At 34.0% G+C, this 21396-nt stretch overlaps 5 protein-coding genes across 8 annotated transcripts; 3 read left to right on the forward strand and 2 right to left on the reverse strand.

Moving 5' to 3' along the window:
- Positions 1 to 23: 23 nt before the first annotated feature.
- LOC140980885 (zinc finger BED domain-containing protein DAYSLEEPER-like) lies at positions 24 to 7236 on the reverse strand. 2 transcript variants are annotated; one of them, XM_073446973.1, is made up of 2 exons: positions 7109 to 7236; positions 24 to 2392 (listed from the first exon to the last, which is right to left on the reverse strand). In XM_073446973.1, exon 2 carries the CDS (start codon positions 2183 to 2185, stop codon positions 143 to 145), a length of 2043 nt encoding a protein of 680 aa, XP_073303074.1. In that variant the 5' UTR covers positions 2186 to 2392; positions 7109 to 7236; the 3' UTR covers positions 24 to 142. The 2 variants fall into 2 exon arrangements, with proteins under 2 accessions (XP_073303074.1, XP_073303076.1); XM_073446975.1 differs by having other exon boundaries at positions 24 to 2512.
- Positions 2562 to 4430, forward strand: LOC140980886 (uncharacterized). The gene is made up of 3 exons (XM_073446976.1): positions 2562 to 2954; positions 2997 to 3957; positions 4057 to 4430. Exons 2-3 carry the CDS (start codon positions 3000 to 3002, stop codon positions 4413 to 4415), a joined length of 1317 nt encoding a protein of 438 aa, XP_073303077.1. The 5' UTR covers positions 2562 to 2954; positions 2997 to 2999; the 3' UTR covers positions 4416 to 4430.
- Positions 4795 to 7102, forward strand: LOC140980887 (uncharacterized). Its single transcript, XM_073446977.1, has 2 exons — positions 4795 to 5119; positions 5207 to 7102. The coding sequence occupies exons 1-2, from the start codon at positions 4970 to 4972 to the stop codon at positions 5693 to 5695; spliced, it is 639 nt and encodes a 212-aa protein (XP_073303078.1). The 5' UTR covers positions 4795 to 4969; the 3' UTR covers positions 5696 to 7102.
- A 4895-nt stretch (positions 7237 to 12131) lies between the features above and the next one.
- LOC140981806 (uncharacterized) lies at positions 12132 to 15905 on the reverse strand. 3 transcript variants are annotated; one of them, XM_073448279.1, is made up of 6 exons: positions 15488 to 15905; positions 14559 to 14688; positions 13573 to 13793; positions 13062 to 13235; positions 12476 to 12566; positions 12132 to 12283 (listed from the first exon to the last, which is right to left on the reverse strand). In XM_073448279.1, exons 1-5 carry the CDS (start codon positions 15689 to 15691, stop codon positions 12480 to 12482), a joined length of 816 nt encoding a protein of 271 aa, XP_073304380.1. In that variant the 5' UTR covers positions 15692 to 15905; the 3' UTR covers positions 12132 to 12283; positions 12476 to 12479. The 3 variants fall into 3 exon arrangements, with proteins under 3 accessions (XP_073304380.1, XP_073304378.1, XP_073304377.1); XM_073448277.1 differs by having other exon boundaries at positions 12132 to 12299; XM_073448276.1 differs by lacking the exon at positions 12132 to 12283 and adding an exon at positions 12332 to 12435.
- Positions 15906 to 17137: 1232 nt separating this feature from the next.
- LOC140980703 (phosphatidylcholine:diacylglycerol cholinephosphotransferase 1-like) lies at positions 17138 to 19079 on the forward strand. Its single transcript, XM_073446711.1, has 3 exons — positions 17138 to 17606; positions 18143 to 18280; positions 18685 to 19079. Exons 1-3 carry the CDS (start codon positions 17190 to 17192, stop codon positions 18982 to 18984), a joined length of 855 nt encoding a protein of 284 aa, XP_073302812.1. The 5' UTR covers positions 17138 to 17189; the 3' UTR covers positions 18985 to 19079.
- Positions 19080 to 21396: the final 2317 nt, after the last annotated feature.

Raw genomic sequence — 21396 nt, forward strand, 5'->3', positions numbered from 1 at the left:
TATATATTTTGGGGATAGGGAGGGGGAGATGCTGCCTTTGAATAAAATAATATAATTTAACGAACAAAGAATGTTTACCTTCAGCGACTACTATCAAATTTTAGACATCCATAATCTACCAAAATAGAATGTGTAGTTAAAATTAAAATTCAGGCTTGACAATTTCCGTTGGGATATCTTTACCTGGAATTCTATACGGACTACCAGAGCACTCATATTGAAGCCAATCCTTTGCACAGACAAGTGCCTGAAGTGTGGTTGGCTGTAGTGAACTCCGATGACCATCAATCTTTTTATCTCCTGTATCAAACACTGAATCTGGAGGACCACTAGAAAAGGGAATAGACAAAACATCAGAAGCCATTTTTGCAAGAGTTGGGTACTTTGTTCTGTTCACTTTCCACCAACCCAAAACATCGAATCCTTGTACACGGAGAAGAACAGATTCCTCCAGATATTGATCTAATTCCGACTTCAAATGCTGTTGACCGCCTACAATATCAGAGATGTATATGTCAAAATCTGGAAAATCATCTCCATTTGAGACGAGATTATCCTCTTGACGTGTCTCTGTGTTTAGCAGAGTGTCGTTTCCCTCTTCTAGAAACGTTGGTGCAGGAAGGCACTGCACCACGTACTCGAGATATAGTTCGTGCAACCCCTCATCGACAATCTTGATCCAAGTTTCAGCATCCACACCGTATATCCTGGAGAAGTTGAACTTTACAAGCTGCATCTTGAACCGTGGATCCATTACAACAGCGATTGCCAAAACCAGGTAGCAATCCTCCCAATAACTGGAAAAATTTTCCAGCAACTGTTTAGATAAGCAGCATAGAAAGAAATCCTGACTCGCATAATCTTCCATCAGTTTAAGCTGGATTCCACACACTTTATGGAAGAATATATTGCTAGTCGGATAGACAGGTGAGGTTAGAATACTGGCTGCTTCATATAAAACTTCCAAGTGTTTGCAGAGAGCTTTCACCTGGTGCCATTCTTCCGTTGATGGAGTGAACTTGTAATCTGGATCAATGGTATCTAAGCAAGAAAATACTTGCTCTAGCTCAGAGGCAGCCATTAACATGTCATAGGTGGTGTTCCATTTTGTAAGGTCATCGGTTGCCAAGGTCTTGTTACTGGACACTTGAAGCAGTAGTCTCAACCTGTTAAATCTTTCTTCGTGAGCTTCTGAAGTTTTTACAAATTTCACACTGTCACGGACCTTGTTGATGGCCTCCTTTATAAAACCAATCGCCTCTTTTGCAAGACTACTCAATATACGAGTATAGCAGCTGTTGATTATTAGCTGACCATTTAGGATAAGGGAGTTCTTGATTGATAATAGGCGTCTAAGATTTCCCCCGACATTTTTATTGGCATTGGAATGATCCAGAGTGATAGTCAATAGCTTTCCTTCAGAATTCCAATCAGCCATACAAGAAGCAACCGCGTTATTGAACACGGTATCAGAATCAGGAAAGGGTATCCTGATAAAATTCAAGATCCGCCTCTGCAACTTCCAATCATGATCTATAAAGTGCCCAGTAAGAAGTATGTAAACAAGGCTTTGATTAGAAGTCCAGAAGTCAATTGCAAGACTGATATGTCCTGAAATCCCATTAAGATGGTCCAGAATCTGCTGCTTCTCTCTCAAGTAAGCCCACAAAATTTGCTGTTCTACAACATTAACACTCATCATATTAAGCTCAGGGTGAAGAGCCCGTACAAAATCAACAAATCCAGAATGTTGGCACATGTGAAGTGGGTAGTCATGCCAAATGATCATTTTTGCAAATTCACGACTGCAAAATTCCTCATTGAGATAAATATTGGCCACTTTACTGTCTGCTTGGTAACGCTTTCTTGGTCGATTGGTACCATTAACAGAAACGATACTTCTGGGGGATGGTGTGGAAGGACCCAATTGATCGTCATCCTGACTACTCCGGCTAACAGGACAGATTCCCAAAGCAATATGTCGTTTCAGGTGGCTTGTGCCAGCTTGCTTGGAGCCTGATATGTAAGAAAATGACTTCTTGCACTGGTTACAGAAGGCCCTAACACAGTCAGCGTTTACAGTAGAAACTGTGAAGTAATCCCAGACCATCGACTTCTTTCTCCTGCGTTTATTAGACTTGACATCTGAATCGAGTGAATCAGTTTCTTTTATAGTTTTATCCATAAAAAGCCTTCCAGATATCCAAACCAAAAACGGAGAGATTATGAACACGATTTTCCTTCTTTAAGTTGAAAAATAAATGTAAACTCCGCGACTCTTCCAGCTGTCCAAGCAACAGAGAGCTTTTATGAGCACAATTTCCCTTCTTTAAGTTGATAAGTACATTTGAACTCCACGACTTCAGAAGACTTTAAGGAGGGATCCAGCCACCTAACAACCAGGAAACAGGGAAGGCACCAGTTTGAGAACAGTTATATTTGTGATCGAGCAATGCACAATTCTACAACAGAGGAGTCTAATGGTCTCCAACCGCCTATTTTGCTTTGTACTCTGCAAACCAGAACGACAAAAAAATTGAATCTACAGAAACTAGTGTACTTCCTTCAATTTATTCTTGTGAACGAACATAGTTGAGGCGCGCCTCAGGCGCTAGGCGGAGCTTCAGCGCCTTAGTTGACAACCAGGCGACGTGCATGGCTGGGCGAGCGCCTTTAGCGCCTTGAATCCGCCTTTCTCCAGGCGATGGGCGTTCCAGGCGAATCGCCTCTTTGCAGCAGCCTGTGCGCATCGCATAAGCAGGCTTCTCCTTTATTTTTTAATGACCCAAAGCCCAACTAAATAAGCCCATAACTAATTTCAGCCCATAACTAATTTATTTTAAAAAAATAGCCTAGTTTTGCTTGTCGATACGTATTCTATTTTCAACCCCTGCCGATTGAAGCTTCTGCGCACCGTGCTTCTGTCTGCCGATTGAAGATTGAAGCTTCCTGGAGTGGACCTGTTATTCTCTGCCGATTGAAGGCTCCTGGACCAGGTTATGGCTTCTCATCCTCAATCAGAAAACACACAACCAGATGGGGATAATAAGAGAGACCCCGGTTGGAAGCATTGTTATTTGAAAAATCCAAATGATACTAATAGTGTGACGTGTAGGTTTTGTGGCTTCACGTCCAATGGAGGAATTTTTCGAGCCAAACAACATATTGCTGGGAATTTAAAAAATGTCAGAAAATGCAAAGAGTGTCCTCAAAGTGTCCGTGATGAGCTGTTGAATTATATGAATGAAAAGAAAAAGCAAACATTGAGAGCTTGCGGTGGAATGAAGCAAGATTTTTGCTTTCTTGATATCGATGAAGATGAAGACGATGAAGAAGATGTACAACCAAGCAAAAACAGAAGTTTGACTTCCATACACGAGACTGGAACTGAAAGTGGAAGTGGCAGTGTTAAAGGGCCGATGGATCTCTTTATCACGCAGAAGAAAACCAAAGGGGGGAAATTGAGGCAAACAAACATAAACGATGCTTGTGATAAAGAGCTTAGAGATCGAACAGTTCAAAAGATAGCTCGTTTCATGTATCAAGCTGCGATTTCTTTCAATGCTGCCCATTTAGATAGCTTCAAGGAAATGATTGAAGCCATAAGTCAGTACGGGCCGAATTTGAAACCACCAAGTTATCATGAATTGAGGGTACCACTTTTACAGAAAGAAATTGTCTACACAAATGAGTTGTCGAAAGAAAACAGAGATGAATGTGAGAAATATGGTTGCTCAATTATGTCTGATGGGTGGACTGATAGGAAGCATAGAACATTGATCAACCTTTTGGTTAATTCACCCAAAGGAACAATGTTCTTGGAATCTGTGGATGCATCCGCCCATGTCAAGACTGGAACCCAGTTATATGAGTTGCTTGATAGATTTGTAGAGCGTGTGGGAGAGAAAAATGTCGTGCAAGTGATTACAGACAATGGCAGCAATTATGTTTTAGCTGGTAAGTGAAGTATTGAAATTTTATTTCCTTGGATATTAAATTACATATAAGTTATAATATAATTTGATTCTTTTTTGTTTTGTACTCTTTTTTTTGTAGGTAAACTTCTACAAGCAAAAAGACCGAATTTGTTTTGGACTTCATGTGCTGCTCATTGCATTGATTTGATGCTAGAGGATATTGGCAAAATTGAGGTAGTTCGGAAGACTATTTCTAGAGCAATTGCTCTTGTTGGTTACATTTACAATCATGGAGGTGTTTTGCACATGATGAGAGAATTTACTGGAAACAAAGAGCTGGAAAGACATGGAGTCACCCGTTTTGCTACTACATTTCTCACTTTGCAAAGCCTCCACAAACGACAAAAGGCTTTGAAGAGAATGTTCATATCAACACAGTGGATAGAAAGTAAATGGTCAAATGATAAAAAGGGTAAGAAGGCAGTGGATAGAAAGTAAATGGGCAAATGATAAAAAGGGTAAGAAGGCAAATGATACTGTTTTCAAGCCTTCATTTTGGAATAATGTGACATACACCCTTAGAGTGATGTGTCCTCTAGTGATGGTTCTTCGCATTGTCGACAATGAAACAAGGCCAGCGATGGGTTATATCTACGAAGCTATGGACAGAGCAAAAAAAACAATTCTCAAGTCCTTTGATAACAACAGAGAGAAATGTAAAAAAGTGTTAGAATTTATTGATGCTAGATGGGATAATCAGCTTCATCATCATTTGCACGCGGCAGGATACTACTTAAACCCATATTTTTACTATCACAATCCGAAAGTTGAGACGGATGCAGAAGTCACAAATGGGTTGTTTGCATGCATACAAAGATTGATTCCAAGCCATGACGTGAGGGATAAGATTATTATGGAGGAGTTGCCAGTATATAAGAACTCGGAGTCATTGTTCGGCAACGAATTTGCCATTAGAGCAAGGAATAATAAAGACCAACCAATGGCGCCTGGTATGTGTTTTTTTTGCAAGAAGTTAAATACTTAAATATCAAATGAAAATGATGAGATACATTTTTTTTTCAGCGGATTGGTGGAAAATGTTTGGCAATGGTACTCCAAATTTGAAAGAATTTGCTATCAAAGTTCTTAGCCTCACATGTAGTGCTTCAGGTTGTGAAAGGAATTGGAGCATATTTGAGCATGTGAGTAAATACTATTACTGTATTACATGACTTCTTTCAATTTTCTTTTCAATTTATAGTTTATGATGGTTTCGTTTCGTGTCACAGATACATTCAAAGAAAAGGAATAGACTCGATCACAAGAAACTAAGAGATTTGGTATATGTGAAGTACAATCAAACACTCAAGGCTCGTGCGGCTAAGAAGGATAAAAGAGATCCTATAGTTTTGAGGAATATTGATGATTGTAATAATGAGTGGTTGATTGGAATGATGGAAGCCGGAGAGGAACCTGTTTTTGATGATGATGATGATAGTTTGACATGGAACGTTGTAGCAGAGGCTGCTGGAGTAGAAGAAGAAACCAGACATACTAGACAACAACGGACCTCGAACCCTATTTATAGGGGAGCTTCAACTTCTAGGGGCAAAGGTAGAGGAGGACGAAGAGGTCGGATGACAAGCCAAACTACTCATGCTCTACAATCACCAATGGATGTAGATGAAGAATCTACTGACGAGGGAGAGTTTGATGATAATGTGTTGAAAGATGATTCAGACATTGATGAAAATGTGGAGGATGGTGATGTGGATTAAATGATTGAATTAGAAAGTGATTGATCTGAGTCTAGATTGTTTTGGAAAAATTAAATTGTCTAGCATAAGATTTGAATGTGTTGATTTATCGACAATATTGAGATATTTTTGTTTTTTGTAACTTGAAGCTTTATATATTTAGGTTTTCATAGAGTTCATTATTATTAATAGTTGATTTTTAGTATAACATAAATATATAATACATTCTCTCTATATTATCGCCTCGTGGCTAGGCGATCGCCTTTTGTCGCCTAGGCGTTCGGGCGCTAGGCAGTGGCTCGTCGCCTTGACGTCGCCTAGCGCCTTGACAACTATGTGAACGAAGTACGTGCATGCAATACTTTCAACGACATATATAATTCGGAAAATTGCATGGCAACAATAAAAATTACCAGTTGGAAGTAAAATGGAAGCACATAGAACAGTTTAACAAACGAGTGAAATTAAAAATTAATAAAATTGACCACTCCATGGCAGTGGACTGTGATACCAACGATTATCCTGCACAGTAAAAATTTGTTTGGACAAACACTTTCAAAACATGCTAAACAATGAGTTTGATTGGAGCATTAGTGTATTGTAGTTTCTAGTTTCTTCCTCTTGTTTTTATTTTTTATTCCGATTTCTAAAAAACAAATAAACATGTTTGCTTGGTAGTTGAAAGAAGCAAGCAAAAACTTGGGAGATATGTTTAAAATAATTTCGGCTTAATATTCAAAAATGATTAAAAATAGCATTAATAGTTTAAAAAACTGCAATCTTTATGTCTGTAGAACATTTTTCAATTAACTAATTTAACTAAATTTTGAGACTGATGTTTATAAATATTTTATACCAAGAAAATAAATAAACAAAATAACAACAACAGCATGTTTAAACAACAAAATATAAGATTAGTTACAAGAAAGATGATTTATTAACTATAATAATAGATTTTATAAAATTTCAAATAAAAGTCAGATATAATTGCTATTAATAAAATAGTACTCAAAATATTAAAGAAAATATTTTATCACTATAATAACAAAACAATATAATAAATTTTTATTCATCAATTCATGGTTTTATATAATTATTCACACATTCTAGTTGAAGTTAGATTGATTTAAATTTCGATCATACACGCGAAAAAAATGTGATATTGTGAACCACCATTCGAAAAGATTGGACGACATACCTTCAAGGTGGTAATTATTGTATAATCTCAAGAACAAACATAACATTCCCAGTAAAAATAAGCACAATCAAAATGAAATAAATATCGCTCCACCAACATCACACAATAAACCGATCTACGCATCAAAAAACCGACAAAGTTACCACAAACGAAAAACAGTAAATCGCTCCCATCATGTGGAAACTGAAAACAATAAATCGAATTAAACTAGAAACACACAATTCAGAAACACTCACCTCAAATGCGACCGAAAACACAGGGTTCAGGGTTTTTCCAAAGAATTTTTGAAGAGATGGAAGGAGGGAGAGCGAGAAGATGATGATGGGCTTTCAGTTTCCAAAACCCTAACGGACTTTTTGCTGAATGGCGGCCTATTGGGCATGTAAATGGTCCATTAAATTAGGGGATGTTGACTAACATAATCTATCACCGTCCATTCACCCAAGTATTCTCAACCGTTGAAAGGTTTTTTTTTTTATTTTAATTTGACTCCGATAATTTTCCATCACCATCAAGTAAAAGATACTAATTCCATGTGGGGTAAACTCTTAACTATTATACAAAAACTCTTATAAGACGGTCTCACGGATTAATTTCGTTGGTCGAATATCTTATTTGGGTCATCCATGAAAAAGTATTAATTTTTATGTTAAGAGAGTTATTTTTTATTGTGAATATCGGTAGGGTTGACTCGTCTCACAGATAATGATTCGTGAGATCATCTCACAATAAACCTATTCTAACTATTAATTGTTGTTTATACCATATTTATTTTACATTTATAATGAATTTTTTTAAAAAAAATGTATAATTAAACATATTTAATTACAAAACTTGATTCAAAATAACTGTAAAAAGCGTCAAATCTATTATTGAAATATTATTATTTTTATTAAAAAAAGACTTAAACTACGAAAGAAAAAAAATGGGTATGATGCATCATAAACGTTTCATGTATATGTCTCAGTCATTCTCCCATCAAAGTGCCTTAATTAATCATGTCCAATACCACAACACTATTTTTATGACGATAAAATATATAATTATTACTTTTTAGTGTGTATTGGTAAATCACAGGACTAATACAGTAGTCTGTAAATCAGACTAACAAGGTAAACCATTAGACAAACCATGTGTGATAGAATCGTCTAAGAAAGTATTGATAAGAAGAATCACACTCACAACTATTGACCAATCGTTCACATACTTCATCAACTTGGACACCCTGTAATTTTTCAAAACCTACGTCCATGAAGTATTGTATAGTAATTTAAAAAAGGGCAAGATTCGGTGTTTTTCTGAAATTGTTGCTCCTGCACTAAATAATCGAGATCAACTACTTTTGTGAATCATGAAACAACATAATCTTTTAATATTTTGTTATAATCTTGTGTTATTTACCACTTTGATTTACTTTTATTTTATTTTTTTCATTTACTTTTTTCAAATTTTCCTTGATTGGTCAATAAACTTTTGTTGTGCAAATTCAAGATTTTGCAACACGCTGAAATAGAACCAAATTTATATGCCCTCCTATATATTATATTCAGGAAAATAACTTTTTGATCTTTAACTTTATCTATTTTGAATTTGGTCTACGGAGTTCTCAAATTTTAATTTTGATACACTACCCTTGAATTTTTTTGGAATCCAATCATATTTCGTATAAGTCCTAATATAATACCAGAAAATGTTGTTGTGACACAAAAAAACGTTAACTTGATATTGAAACTAACGAGCCTAACCATCGTAATCTCTTCATAACGATGATAAATGAAAACTGCAACAAATATGAAAACACAATGCTGATTCAAAGAATCAAATCAAGAGATCCAAAACCAAATAGATGCTCGTGTAACATGTATATATATATATATATATATTCAATTTACCATGATTACTTGAGTAGATCATTCTAAAAAAGAACTTCTTGTGGAAATATCTATGCGATCATATTTCAATGATAAAATGAAATTAATTCGATCAAAATCGATGCGTTTCATATGGGGTTCTCAGCCAAAAGGGAGCCTTAGCCAACCAACCTTTTCACTAGATCGATCCGAGGCAAGAAACACGTAGAATATATCAAAACCCTGAATATTGCCATGTCTTCCCACAACATTCTTGAACTTCAATCGGTAATATTCGTCGAATCCTTGAAAAATATATATAACGAGAAGTTCAAGAAAGCTGTGGAAAAGCATGACAATGATTCTCATTGAATATCAAATAAGCGATCGCATGTGCGATGATCCAAAGGAGGAATGGACATATATCCTGCAGGGAAGCAAAAGAATACAAGGCAATGGTGTATATTTATAATATCAGAATGTATGAAGTTACCTTGGTAATTATCCAAAGTAGGACATGAAAATCAATATTCAAATCTCATTAATATCAATCTTTGTAAAATTCAGAGATTTATTCCTTGAAAAAATAGAACATGGTTTCTGAGGTCGTGACACGGTAGTGTGATATGGAGAGAAAGGACCACTTTTATATAATTCAGAAAACAATCAAAAGATGCAGCTTTAAAGAAAAATTGTAGCAGAGCTGTGTGGAGAAAGAAAGGTAGGGTTCCCCTTCACGTTCTTGGTGCAATACATACAAACTGCTGAGTGTGCTGTGGGGTACTGTCTACAAGCTAACGAGTAGTACTCAACTTTGAATTTGGTCATCAGATATCAACTTTTCTTTAAAAAAACACAAAGTGTTTTATCACTTCGACTCGATATAGTACTATAGATGTGAAATTAAAGTTCGATATTTTTTTTTTAAAAAAAAAATATGATGAATGTTAGTTCATCCAATCTTGTACGTGATTCGTTTTTTTAAACTCAGTACTCAGTTTGTGCTGTCACGAAAGAACTTGATCTGGAATGAGTGGTTTAGTTTCGTAGTAAATTTGAAATTAGTGGATTGAAATTCATTTTTATTTTGTTCGTCCAAACAAATTATAGAACCTAAAATTATTTTTTTGGTGGAAAGCAACACTAGTCAGGATCTCACTGTTACTAGGAAATCCTATTATATTTTGTATTTTTTTTCATGTTACGTAACATCGACGTGAAAACGGAAACATGAAACCATCAACATCCCATCACATGTGAGAACAGTTGATTTAACTTGTAATTTGGAATATGACGAGGGCTGACACTGTTATTCTCTGTATATACTTACTTCCCCACAATTCCTTGCTCAATATATTCTTCAATTTACCACGGCTATATCCGTTTAACTTGAATTATTCGATATTAATTGAATTCACGTCCAATTATCACATCAAATTTAAAATTGGAGGAACCATTATTTGGGTTATCTGATTAGAAACAAAAACTTGTGTGAGACGGTCTCACGAGTCGTATTTTGTGAGACAGATATCTTATTTGGATCATCCATAAAAAAGTATTACTTTTTATGCTAAGAGTATTATTTTTTATTGTGAATATCGGTAGGGTTGACCCGTCTCACAGATAAAGATTCGTGAGACCGTCTCACAAGAGACCTACTCCTGATTTGAATGTGCAGATTTTAGAAGAACATTTATTTAGTAAAATAAATATACATAGAAAGTCTATGACAAATAATTTGATAATACAAAAACTCACGTAAGGCGGTCTCATGAGTCGATTTTGTGATATGTATATTCTGTTTGGACCACCAATGAAAAATATTAGTTTTTAATTGTAAAAATGAACATGGTTGAATCATATCACGAATAAAGATATGTGAGACTGTCTCACAAAAGACTTAAAATACTTACGTTTGAAAATTAAATTCTTAATATACGGCAAAGGGTATTCAATCGTGACTTTCTATCCCTCGTTTACATATAATTAGCAACAATTCATTCACATCCAATATTGTTTTTTTAAAGTAACAATTCCCCCGACTAAAAAATATCATTATCATTATTATCACTACCATCACTAAGAAATTATTATAGTAGTTTTTAACATAAAAATTATTAACACCACTCATTAATTATCTCATACCACAACTTATTAAATTATATATATATATATATATTATTGTATCAATAATAGATATGCGTGATCGGCACATTGGGACTGTCAGAATTTATATTCGAACGAGTGCACAAACCATTGGATGAATGGTGATGGGCATGGCACACACGTGCTGTTTTGCATTTTTGTAATGTCTCTGAATTTCCTCTTTCGTGATTAAAAATTATTAAGTTTTAGGATCACTGCACCTTATATGGCCAATCACCTATGCGTGAAACTAGGATTAAGCTACCACTTTCAGATTTCTTGCCTCGTAATTATTTTTGATTCACACACATATAATGTATACAACAATGCAACCAATCTTTAAATGAAAATATAACGCGAAATGATCGCATATCTGGAGTAGAAGATTTTGACTTAAAAAAAGAGAGATTTGGATTTATTGTATTTAAATCAATATTGACATCAAATGCCTATCTCAAACTAGTAATAATCGAATCATAAAATCATTGACAAATCTTTCAATTTATCTTTTTTCTTTTATAAAAGAATCAACAAAAATTGTTTATCATGCTTGAGATATTTTTTTTCAAAAAATATGATTCTAACGTGGTCAGTTATTTATTGCATTTTGCTCATATAAAATCTTTATTAATATGCTTAATTTTTAATAATTTGTGCAACCGAAAATTGTTTGAACAAACCAAATGAACAGAAACTTTCTGTCACTTTTTATTACCACAACATCCTTCTTAAATCCAAGAACCGGAATCCACAAAATACGTTGTTAACGGTCAGTCTAAAATTGAAATGCATCACTAGGATTTCGCAAAAAAGGTTGTGTGTTAATCGACATGATTTTACCCCTCCCTCTCTATAGCGTAGAGAGAGAATAATAAAAGAGAACTTAATCAGCCAAACAATAAGTAACATAATCTAAATATCAATCAATACGAAGAAAATATACCAATAAAAAAAAGAGAAGCAATAATATACATTTTTTATGACGTCGACACTTTTTCAAGGAATCACATTGTTAATTTTCAGCACATACAAAAAAGCTCGTTATCTAATGTTCAATCTTTCAAAATTCCAACGCAAAATAATCTCTGAAAGATTATTTTTGGAAAAAGTTCAGCGGTATATGACATATTTTGTGTGTGTGTGTGTGTGCTGAGGATTATATGAACCAAAATATATATTTAGGATGTTGGTAATTGAATCTAAAAAAAAAAAGAATGTTGGTAGTTGGTAATTGTGATGCAATTTATGTTATCAAAATAAAAAAGAATGCATCATTTCTTTCAATCATTTCAGATTTTCCAGAATACATAATATGGCATTATATCCTCTTCTACTAACACATGTGAAACATCCTCTGCAAATACATAGTGGCCTTCATCTCCAGCAGTTCAACAGCTTGACCTTGACACATTCAACCTTGATCGAAAGCAAACTGAGGCAAAGCGTATGTGCTCAATCATCGGGAAAAAAGGCCTCTAACTTGTATAACATTAAATTATACTTAAAAAGATTAAAAAAAATATCATACAACACAACATATATAATATCAGTGTCAAACACTTCGACAAACCGTCCGGCCATAGGTTGAAAGCTTAACTTCCAACTTACAGCATTAAAATACGTCTGGATGAAAACGCCCAGGGATTGAGTTGCCCTGCTCGGCCTGGCGCAAATGCAATTTCAATGCATAGTTGTTAACCTGCAAGAACGTTAAATCAGGATTTCCATTGATGACTGTATCTTTAGAAGAAATTAATTCTTCGTCAAATTCTTCAGGAAAAAAAGAAAGTTTTCAAGCCTTTTTCATAAATTGGCATGTATTAGTAGAAGATTAGACTATAGCTGGGTACATCAGATGGTTTATGCATTTAACGTTACCGTTCGGGACACCTATGAGTCAGTTAGGAAGGACATACTGACAGTAAACTCAAATAAAGAGAATAACCAAAATTAACATGAAAACAAGTCAGAAAACATGGTATATTTTATTTGAGGTCCAATGAAACCTTTAATTTCAAGTGGAGCACCACAGAAGAGACAGGTATAAAGTGCCCTACCCAACTAATTTGAAATTAAGGTATGTGCAATTATGATGATAACGATTATGCAAATGGCATAATAATAATAATAGCTTTCCATAGACTCCAGATATTTTTCTCTTAATATGCAGAAATTATGTAGTTAGAGCATTGACCTCAAGAGTCCGCAGCTGCTCTTGATATTGAGTCACCAACAGCTTCAATTGCTGCACCTCCTGGTTCATCTCATCATGCTCCTTTTGACGTTCATGCTGGATGGCTACTGCTCGTTTGAGGATGACATTCTCTCGAAGAAGGGCCTCAATTTGTTCCTTCAGCGTCATATTTTCCTGGATTCATAAAAATACCTATAAACCTATAGATAACACATGTTTCCATATAAAAAAAGAGAGTGACAACAGCAAAAATGTTTTCAATCAGCCTATCAAGCACGGAGATAACATGTCATTTTTTAGTGGACACAACAGCAAAGGATGTATATGGTAAGGCTCATCAAGCCAGACAGTAAAGCAATACCACACTTCATGGTCCATGCACGTTAATCAGTTATATCTTAAAACTCAAAAAACCTCGAAACAGTTGATAGCAATGATATCATAACATTTGTTTCATCATCCGAGACTTTTAGTTTTACCACATATGTATAAGTTAGGAAATGATAAAGACCTTAAGAAAATTTTGAGCTGCTTCAACACCAGCCCTAGCGCTGATAGATTTCTCCAGACTCTCCAATACTCTTGCTGCCCGGGTTCTAGCATCATCTATGCTAGCTGCACTCATCATCTCCCCAACAAAAAAGTCCACCCATCCTGCACCATCTACAGGAAGGTGATTTTGAACTTGAGGCTCCTTCACAGGGACTGAATCCCCTTCAGTTGGCGTATCATCTGACAATTATTTAAAAGCATTATTTTCAAATTATTTATTTAATAAATTAAGGAACTCAGAATCTGTTCAATAATCAAGAGCAATAAACATGAAGAGATAAAAATGATAACAGTGAGAAATGCATCATACGCCAAAAATTATTCCAAAGGAACGAAATTCTGCCTGATAAAGTATACTATCTTATCGAGTGAGAAAATGATTGGGTAAATACAACCATTTTAGCGTAAAAATAACAAAGCATGGGTATGTCCATCATTCTTGTTGAGGTGCAACCAAGGATCAAAGTGTGATATTCTCGGATGACAACCTGAGAAAGTAAACTTCTATCGCTTTTATTGATACAGTAAGGTTCATTAACCAATTATTATTTTTTGACCACCATGCCATTATATGACTAAGCTGATACAAGACTCACCATATAAATCTTCTGTAGCAATAACAGGAGTATTCCAGATTTCCTATCAATCTTACACAATTTTGTCAACCAATTACCTGCATCCTACTTGATAGTACTTGGATGAATCATTCATGCCATGAAATGGAAAATCCAGTCAACAATCCAATCAAAGAGGGTTTTTCCAATGTCACAACAAAGCATACCTTCCATAACTTATTCGAGTTGAAATGAGCAGTACAATTGATACAATCATCTCAACATGTAAAATGCAAAGGAACATCTAAAATACACGGTAACCATGCATTGAGACATGAGATATTGAAACAGCACACATGATACATCATGACCACCAACAGCGCCGACATACCATTATGAAAATTTGCATCTTCTTCAGATGCGGAGCCCAAGTTGCCCTTGTATACAAGACGAAGCTCGTGAAGGCTTTTAATAGCCGAATCTAAGTCATCGCCGTAATTTTCCAAGGCTTCCTCTATAAGCTGAAAATATTTGTCAAATGAGAATAGTGGTCATTATTCTTCAAACATATGAGGAAGAAAACTAGTGTTCGAAGTTCGAACATTCAATAACGAGGGGTTCAACATATCAGCCGGGGAAATAACGCAATCAATTTTATGAATGAATCTTAAAGATACACAAAAAAATATTCAAAAACTTCATTTTTCAAGAATCCCAAAAACTGCACATTTTGTAAGGGAAAAAGTATCCTAGACCCTGCTGCAAACATATCATATCACTGTAATATAATAATCCTCGATAAGGAATATAGGAAAAATTGCTTAAAGATACTTCATAAAAATTATTCCTATATAGCAGTGTACTTCTTTTGTGCCTAAGTAAAACTAATGCATCATTTCCTTTCCTCTTCTCCCCAATCATAGCACCGTGACACCTAATGCAATGAATCATGTGCTGGCAACAAACCACCATAGGGATACAAATATGTGATTTCCTGTCGTGATTAACAATATCACTAACAGCGACCAAATTATATGTGAATTTAAATTCCTTTTAGAAGCCCACATATTTGACAAAAATACGCAAAGAAATTCTTTAAAATCAATAGAAGCAAAAGAAACACTTGGTAAAAATTGATCGAAATACAGACAACATTTCTAAAAAACGAACTCAACGCCTGAGAAACCGTCGAACGAAATCAATGATTTGTAGCAAATAACAAATAAACTAATAAACGCATCAGATACAGCAAATCATAGATTCAAAGAAACCTTCGACCGTGAGAACATAACACATAAAAAATAACAGGAAAAATCTTACCTGAGTTTCCATATCAGGAAACAAAGCCTTGAGCTGATCAATTGGAACGGGAGAAATAGGAGGCGAGTAAGAGAATCTAACAGGAGATGTGGCCGAGGAGCACCGGAACTTCTTGTAAACCGGTGGCGAAGCAGATTTCGGCGATGTCGCTGCAGAATCGATATCCTCGAAGAACGATCTCTTCCCACAAACAATAGCAGACATTATTTACACAATCGGATTTCAATCCAATAAATTATCGTTTCAGAAAAAACAACAAAAATTAGGAGAATTCAAAACTCAAACTGACGAATGAACCAAATAATACGAGAATCGGGAGTTAGAGTTAGGGTTCGATGGGTGGATTCGGGATTCCAATCTTGGCTTTGGGGTCATAGAAGTCCTTTCCTTTACTGTGGCATTGGGTTGCTTGCCCCGAGCGTCAGGTATGCGTATTTATGTTGGGTAGGGATAGGATTAGGACGGTGACACTAATTGGGCCGGATTCAGGAGATTTAATAAATGGGCCTTACATGGGCTTCGTTGAGCTTTAATTTCTTATGGGAATACAAAAGTAATAAAGTTAGGACTGAATTAAATATGTACGTGTATTATAAATAATATAAATTATGAAAACAAATTTGTGAATTGTATATTCAAAATCATATATTTAATTACAAATCTACATAACAATCTATTACCAAGAGGAAATCTAATATTAAAAATATAGCTTTTTGTTACACATAAATTGCTAGACACAAAACTCAAACAAATAATAAATTAATATAAAAAATTTCTTTATTTAATGATAAAATATACCAAACTTAATACTTAAAGTCGCTTTTTTTTTAAAAAAAATATTAATATATTACATACATATGTTATACCGGTTGGATAACGTGTGTATTCTATGCTGTATTATTAAAACGCAAAAATTCTTGTGAAACGGTCTCACGGATCAATTTCGTGGATCGAATCTTTTATTTGGGTCATCCATGAAAAATTATTACTTTTTATGCAAAGAGTATTACTTTTTTATTGTGAATATCGGTAGGATTGACCCATCTTACAGATAAAAATTCATGAGACCGTCTCACAAAAGACTTACTCTTATTAAAATTGAGACATTTAAAATAACAAACTTTGATGACATTGTCTGTTTTAATAATTATATATATTAATAAAATATTAAAACTTTAATGTAAATCACATGTAGTTCAGTGGATATAGTCTTTTTTATTTTTATTTTATTTTTTTATTCATATATCAAAATTACAATGTAGTCTCTCATTAATTTTTATAATTATATTTTGATCATCATTTAAATATAAAGTCGGTCTCTTGTGAGACGGTTATCACGAATCTTTATCCATGAGATGTGTCAACCCTACTGATATTCACAATAAAAAATAATATTATTAGCATAAAAATTAATATTTTTTCATGGATGACCCAAATAAGAGATCTGTCTCACAAAATACGACATGTAAAACTGTCTCACACAAATTTTTATCTTAAATATAAATTAAATGAATTATAAAAAATATTATATAAGTTATTAATTGATGCGTTGATGCAGTAATATGTATTATTTTATCGCTGTCCAAACAGATTTGTGGGGTATAATATTACAAGCTAAGTATATAATCTGCACTCTCTACGTCACCAAACCACAATCTACCTTATACCTCCGCCTCGTTACCAGCCTCATTTCACAATTCACATGCAGATATCCGGTAACACCACCACCGCCACCGCCACTGCTACCATCACGGCTCGCCGCCGCTTGTTTCCTAAAGGAAAACCCACAAACGGCCACCTCCCCTGTGGTGCTAACCCTCAAGATACAAATAATTCTCCCCCGATAGTGAAGAAGAGATTGATATCACCGCCGCGCTGCCTATTCAACGCGCATTTCTTGAAGTGGTCTGCGGCGGACGTACGTGGAGTGATGCGACATCATCCCGTGCCGTGCGCATTCGCCGCCTCTGTGTTGTTCTTCATGTTTGTGGAGTACACACTCCACATGGTTCCGTCAATGGCGGCGCCATACGATTTGGGATTCGCCGCCACGATGAGCCTCAACCGGATGCTCGCCGCCCGCCCGGCTCTTAATACCCTTTTAGCTGGTCTCAATACGGTACATTAATGTGCATGTTGTTTACTTTCTTTATGTCCAACAGCTTCGGAGCCACACCATTAATATTGATATTGTTATTGAAATTAATTAAAATTTTGGATTTTTTTTAAAAGAAATTTTAGAAAGTGAGAATGTCAAAATGTTTTATTTTACCTATTCTTATATAACAAAAAATGGTCCCAAAGTTATAATTATTAATCGATGAGTGTTTCTTTATCCTTATTTATGAAATGCACATGCCAAGCTCTTCTGTCAAAGAAAAAGATGTTTTGGTGTTTTACTTCACTGTGGATTTAACTTGAGATTTGATGTTGAGACCCGTTCAAGTTTGTTTCTGCATGTTTGTTACTAATTCACGTGTGATCATGATCTGTGACATTAAATAATAAAAATATTATAGACATTTTATATCATATATGATATGATTTTTCATAGTGATTGAATTAATAAAATATTTTCTTTTGTTGACTAATTGGTGTTTTAGCTTGTCGTGACACACATATTTTTGTGATCAATAATTGAGAACTTCGGAGCAGGTTTTTGTGGGGATGCAAACGGGGTACATACTATGGACGTGGCTGATTGAAGGGCGAACGAGAGCCACAATTTCAACCCTCTTTATGTTCACATGTAGAGGAATTCTTGGATATGTCACACAGCTACCTTTGCCTCAGGTCTTCTGTCCTTTACCCTGTATACGTACCTGTTCTACTAGCTTGCACAGAAAGATGGACACATATATTTAAGGAGATTCAATGCTTTTTAATGGAGAAATATATATAATATAATGTACAAAATTTTTATGTACATGCGGTATTAATTCATCGCCACAAATTTAATATATACAATGAATTGTCCGGACACTTATAAAATATTAAAGGGTCCAGCTTTTTCTTATGTTTATATTGTTCACGTGCATCTCCGGAGTGCTTCATTAACGTTTTGTCAATTAAGTTGTGAATTTGCGTGTTTTTATACTTTAGAGACCAAAATTTTGTTAAGTCCTAGCTGGAAAACATTAACATGCACATGATATACGAGCAAAACTAATGTTGTTGCTTGGGTTGCTCATTGACAGGAATTCTTGGGGTCGGGGGTTGATTTTCCGGTGGGAAATGTCTCGTTTTTCCTGTTTTATTCCGGTCATGTTGCCGCATCAGTCATCGCATCTATCGACATGAAGCGGATGAAAAGATGGGAATTGGCCTATTTATTTGACACCCTTAACATTTTGCAAGTTGTGAGGCTCTTGACTACCAGAGGCCACTACACGATCGACTTGGCTGCTGGGGTTGGAGCCGCTGTATTGTTCGATTCGCTGGCGGGGAAGTATGAAGATAGTGCCGCAAATGGTGCCTTTTATGATTCTCCGAAGTGACGAATCGTTCGATGTAGCTTTAATTTTTATGTTTAATTAATGGTCATGACTTCGAATTATCTTCTATCAATATTTTTTCGTAAATTTACCCATTGCGATTTAATCAATATGCATCGAAACTTAACACACACACACACCACACACACACATATATACATATATATATATATATGCAAAAACTTGTGTGAGACGGTCTCACGGGTCGTATTTGTGAGACGGATCTCTTATTTAGGTCATTCATGTAAAAGTATTACTTTTTATGCTAATAGTATTACTTTTTATTGTGAATATGGGTAGGATTGACCCGTCTCACATATTAAAATCCGTGAGACGGTCTCATTTGAGATCCACTCATATATAATATGTATATATATATGTATATATATATATATGTATGTATGTATATATGTATGTATGTATATTGTCATTGTATATGCTGGCCGCTGTATTAATGATGCGTTGACAAAGACAACTTAAGACAGATAAATTACAATCTAACACTGCAGCATAATTGTTTTTTTAAAAAAAAGGATAATAGATTTAATAAGATATTGATATCAATGTCCCATCAAATTATCGATCAAATTAGTTAAAACTTATAGGATATTGATGTTAATGTCCCATCAAATTATCGATTAAATAAGTAGGTGTATTGGTTATAGATTTTTAATGACTTTTATGTAGTTTAAAAANTTTTATTTGTACTTTTTAAAAACATAATTAAAATTAATTTTTTTATTAATTATTATATAACATTTTATTTTTAATTATTTTCTTTAATTTTAGTTAATTTATATCTTAAATTATTGTATAAGCAAATTCATACCGATACTATACCAAAATTTTCGGTATACCGAACCAAAAAAACCTTACATTTTAAAAAAAGTTATAATTTATTGTTTTAAAATATTATATATTTTAAAATTTTTGTATATTTTTCCGTTATTTCGGTATATACCAAAATTTTCAAATTGGATATCGTTACCGTACCGAAAAATTCGGTATTGTTACCGTACCGTACCGAAATCTTCGGTATACTTAAAATTCGGTAAATTCAATATTTTTTTGTTATGTTAATCTCGGTATACCGAAAATTCGGTATTTTTTCCCACCCCTAACAGGGCTTGTATTGGCATGTGCTATATTACACAATTTTCTTTGAAAGAAGTGTCAATTTGATGAATTTCATATTGAACTATATAATGAAGCTCAATTGTCTTCATCAGCTCAAGTTTATGAAGGTGACGACTTTTAACAGTTAGTTAATACTCAAAAACAACGACGAGCAAATGCTAATGCATGGAGGGATACCATAGCCAATGGAGTGTAGAACAATGTTGATCAAATTGTCAGTAATGATTAGATTTTTTTTTATAAAAGGCTATTCATTATTTTGAGTGTTCTTTTAATAAAATGTTATTATGAACTTATAAAAATATTGTTCATTAATATGTTGAATTGACATAAAGAATTGAAATATTGATTTCAATAAATTGGATAGTTCATTTTTCGTTTTTCACAAATTAAATTGATTTAACTATTAAGTAAGTAAAATTCATTTACAATCATAAATAAAAAAAATAATTTAAAATTGAAGAGGTTATCTATATCCAATAATTATTTTAAAAAAATTAATAAAAAATAAATAACAATTATAAACTACAAAATTCACATAATTCTTTGAAAAAGTTTACAAAAGTCTACAAAAATCTTGAAAAAAAATTCTATAAGAATCTATGAAATTTGTTTTACAATTCTATGAGATTCCATAAAAGTCAATAAAAATCCATCTAACTCCACAAAAGTCCATCATTTAAAAAAAGTCATTAAAAGTTTTTGAAAGTATAGAATGAATACACCCCCATAAATTAAAACATTCAATTAGTAGTAACCCTGAGATATTCTCATTTCCCCGACAACAATGCAAATTAAGACAGGACAATCCTTATTCACACCACCTAGCATCGAGAGATGCCACCTTTCTTATGTCGTGTACACATGCTTAATTTTACAACAAATAATGGCCTTTGTTTTCCGAATAGTACTGTATAAAATCGTTTTATCTTTATGAAATGTTTAAAAATTATAGTTTTTACATCTTTCATAATAATCATTTTAAAATTTTCTAGCAAGGTAAAAATAATATATTATTGTATTTTGTTTTTAATTAAATAGTTATCTATATTTTTGAAAAAATTAAATACTCTTTAAATAATCACTTTCTCAATATATTTTTTTACATGGTATGTGCGGTAAAAAAATTTTCTATAAAAAAAATCAATTAAAAGGAAAATTTACCTTGATCGTTTTCCCTTGACTAGTTATTGGATTCCCTTTACTAAAAAATAAAAATAGATATAAGTGTTACTGAATACATGAACTTAGCTATACGTGTTATTGAATACATGAACT

The sequence above is a fragment of the Primulina huaijiensis genome, chromosome 7 (assembly GCF_012295235.1).
Source record: "Primulina huaijiensis isolate GDHJ02 chromosome 7, ASM1229523v2, whole genome shotgun sequence".
Classification (NCBI taxonomy): domain Eukaryota; kingdom Viridiplantae; phylum Streptophyta; class Magnoliopsida; order Lamiales; family Gesneriaceae; genus Primulina; species Primulina huaijiensis.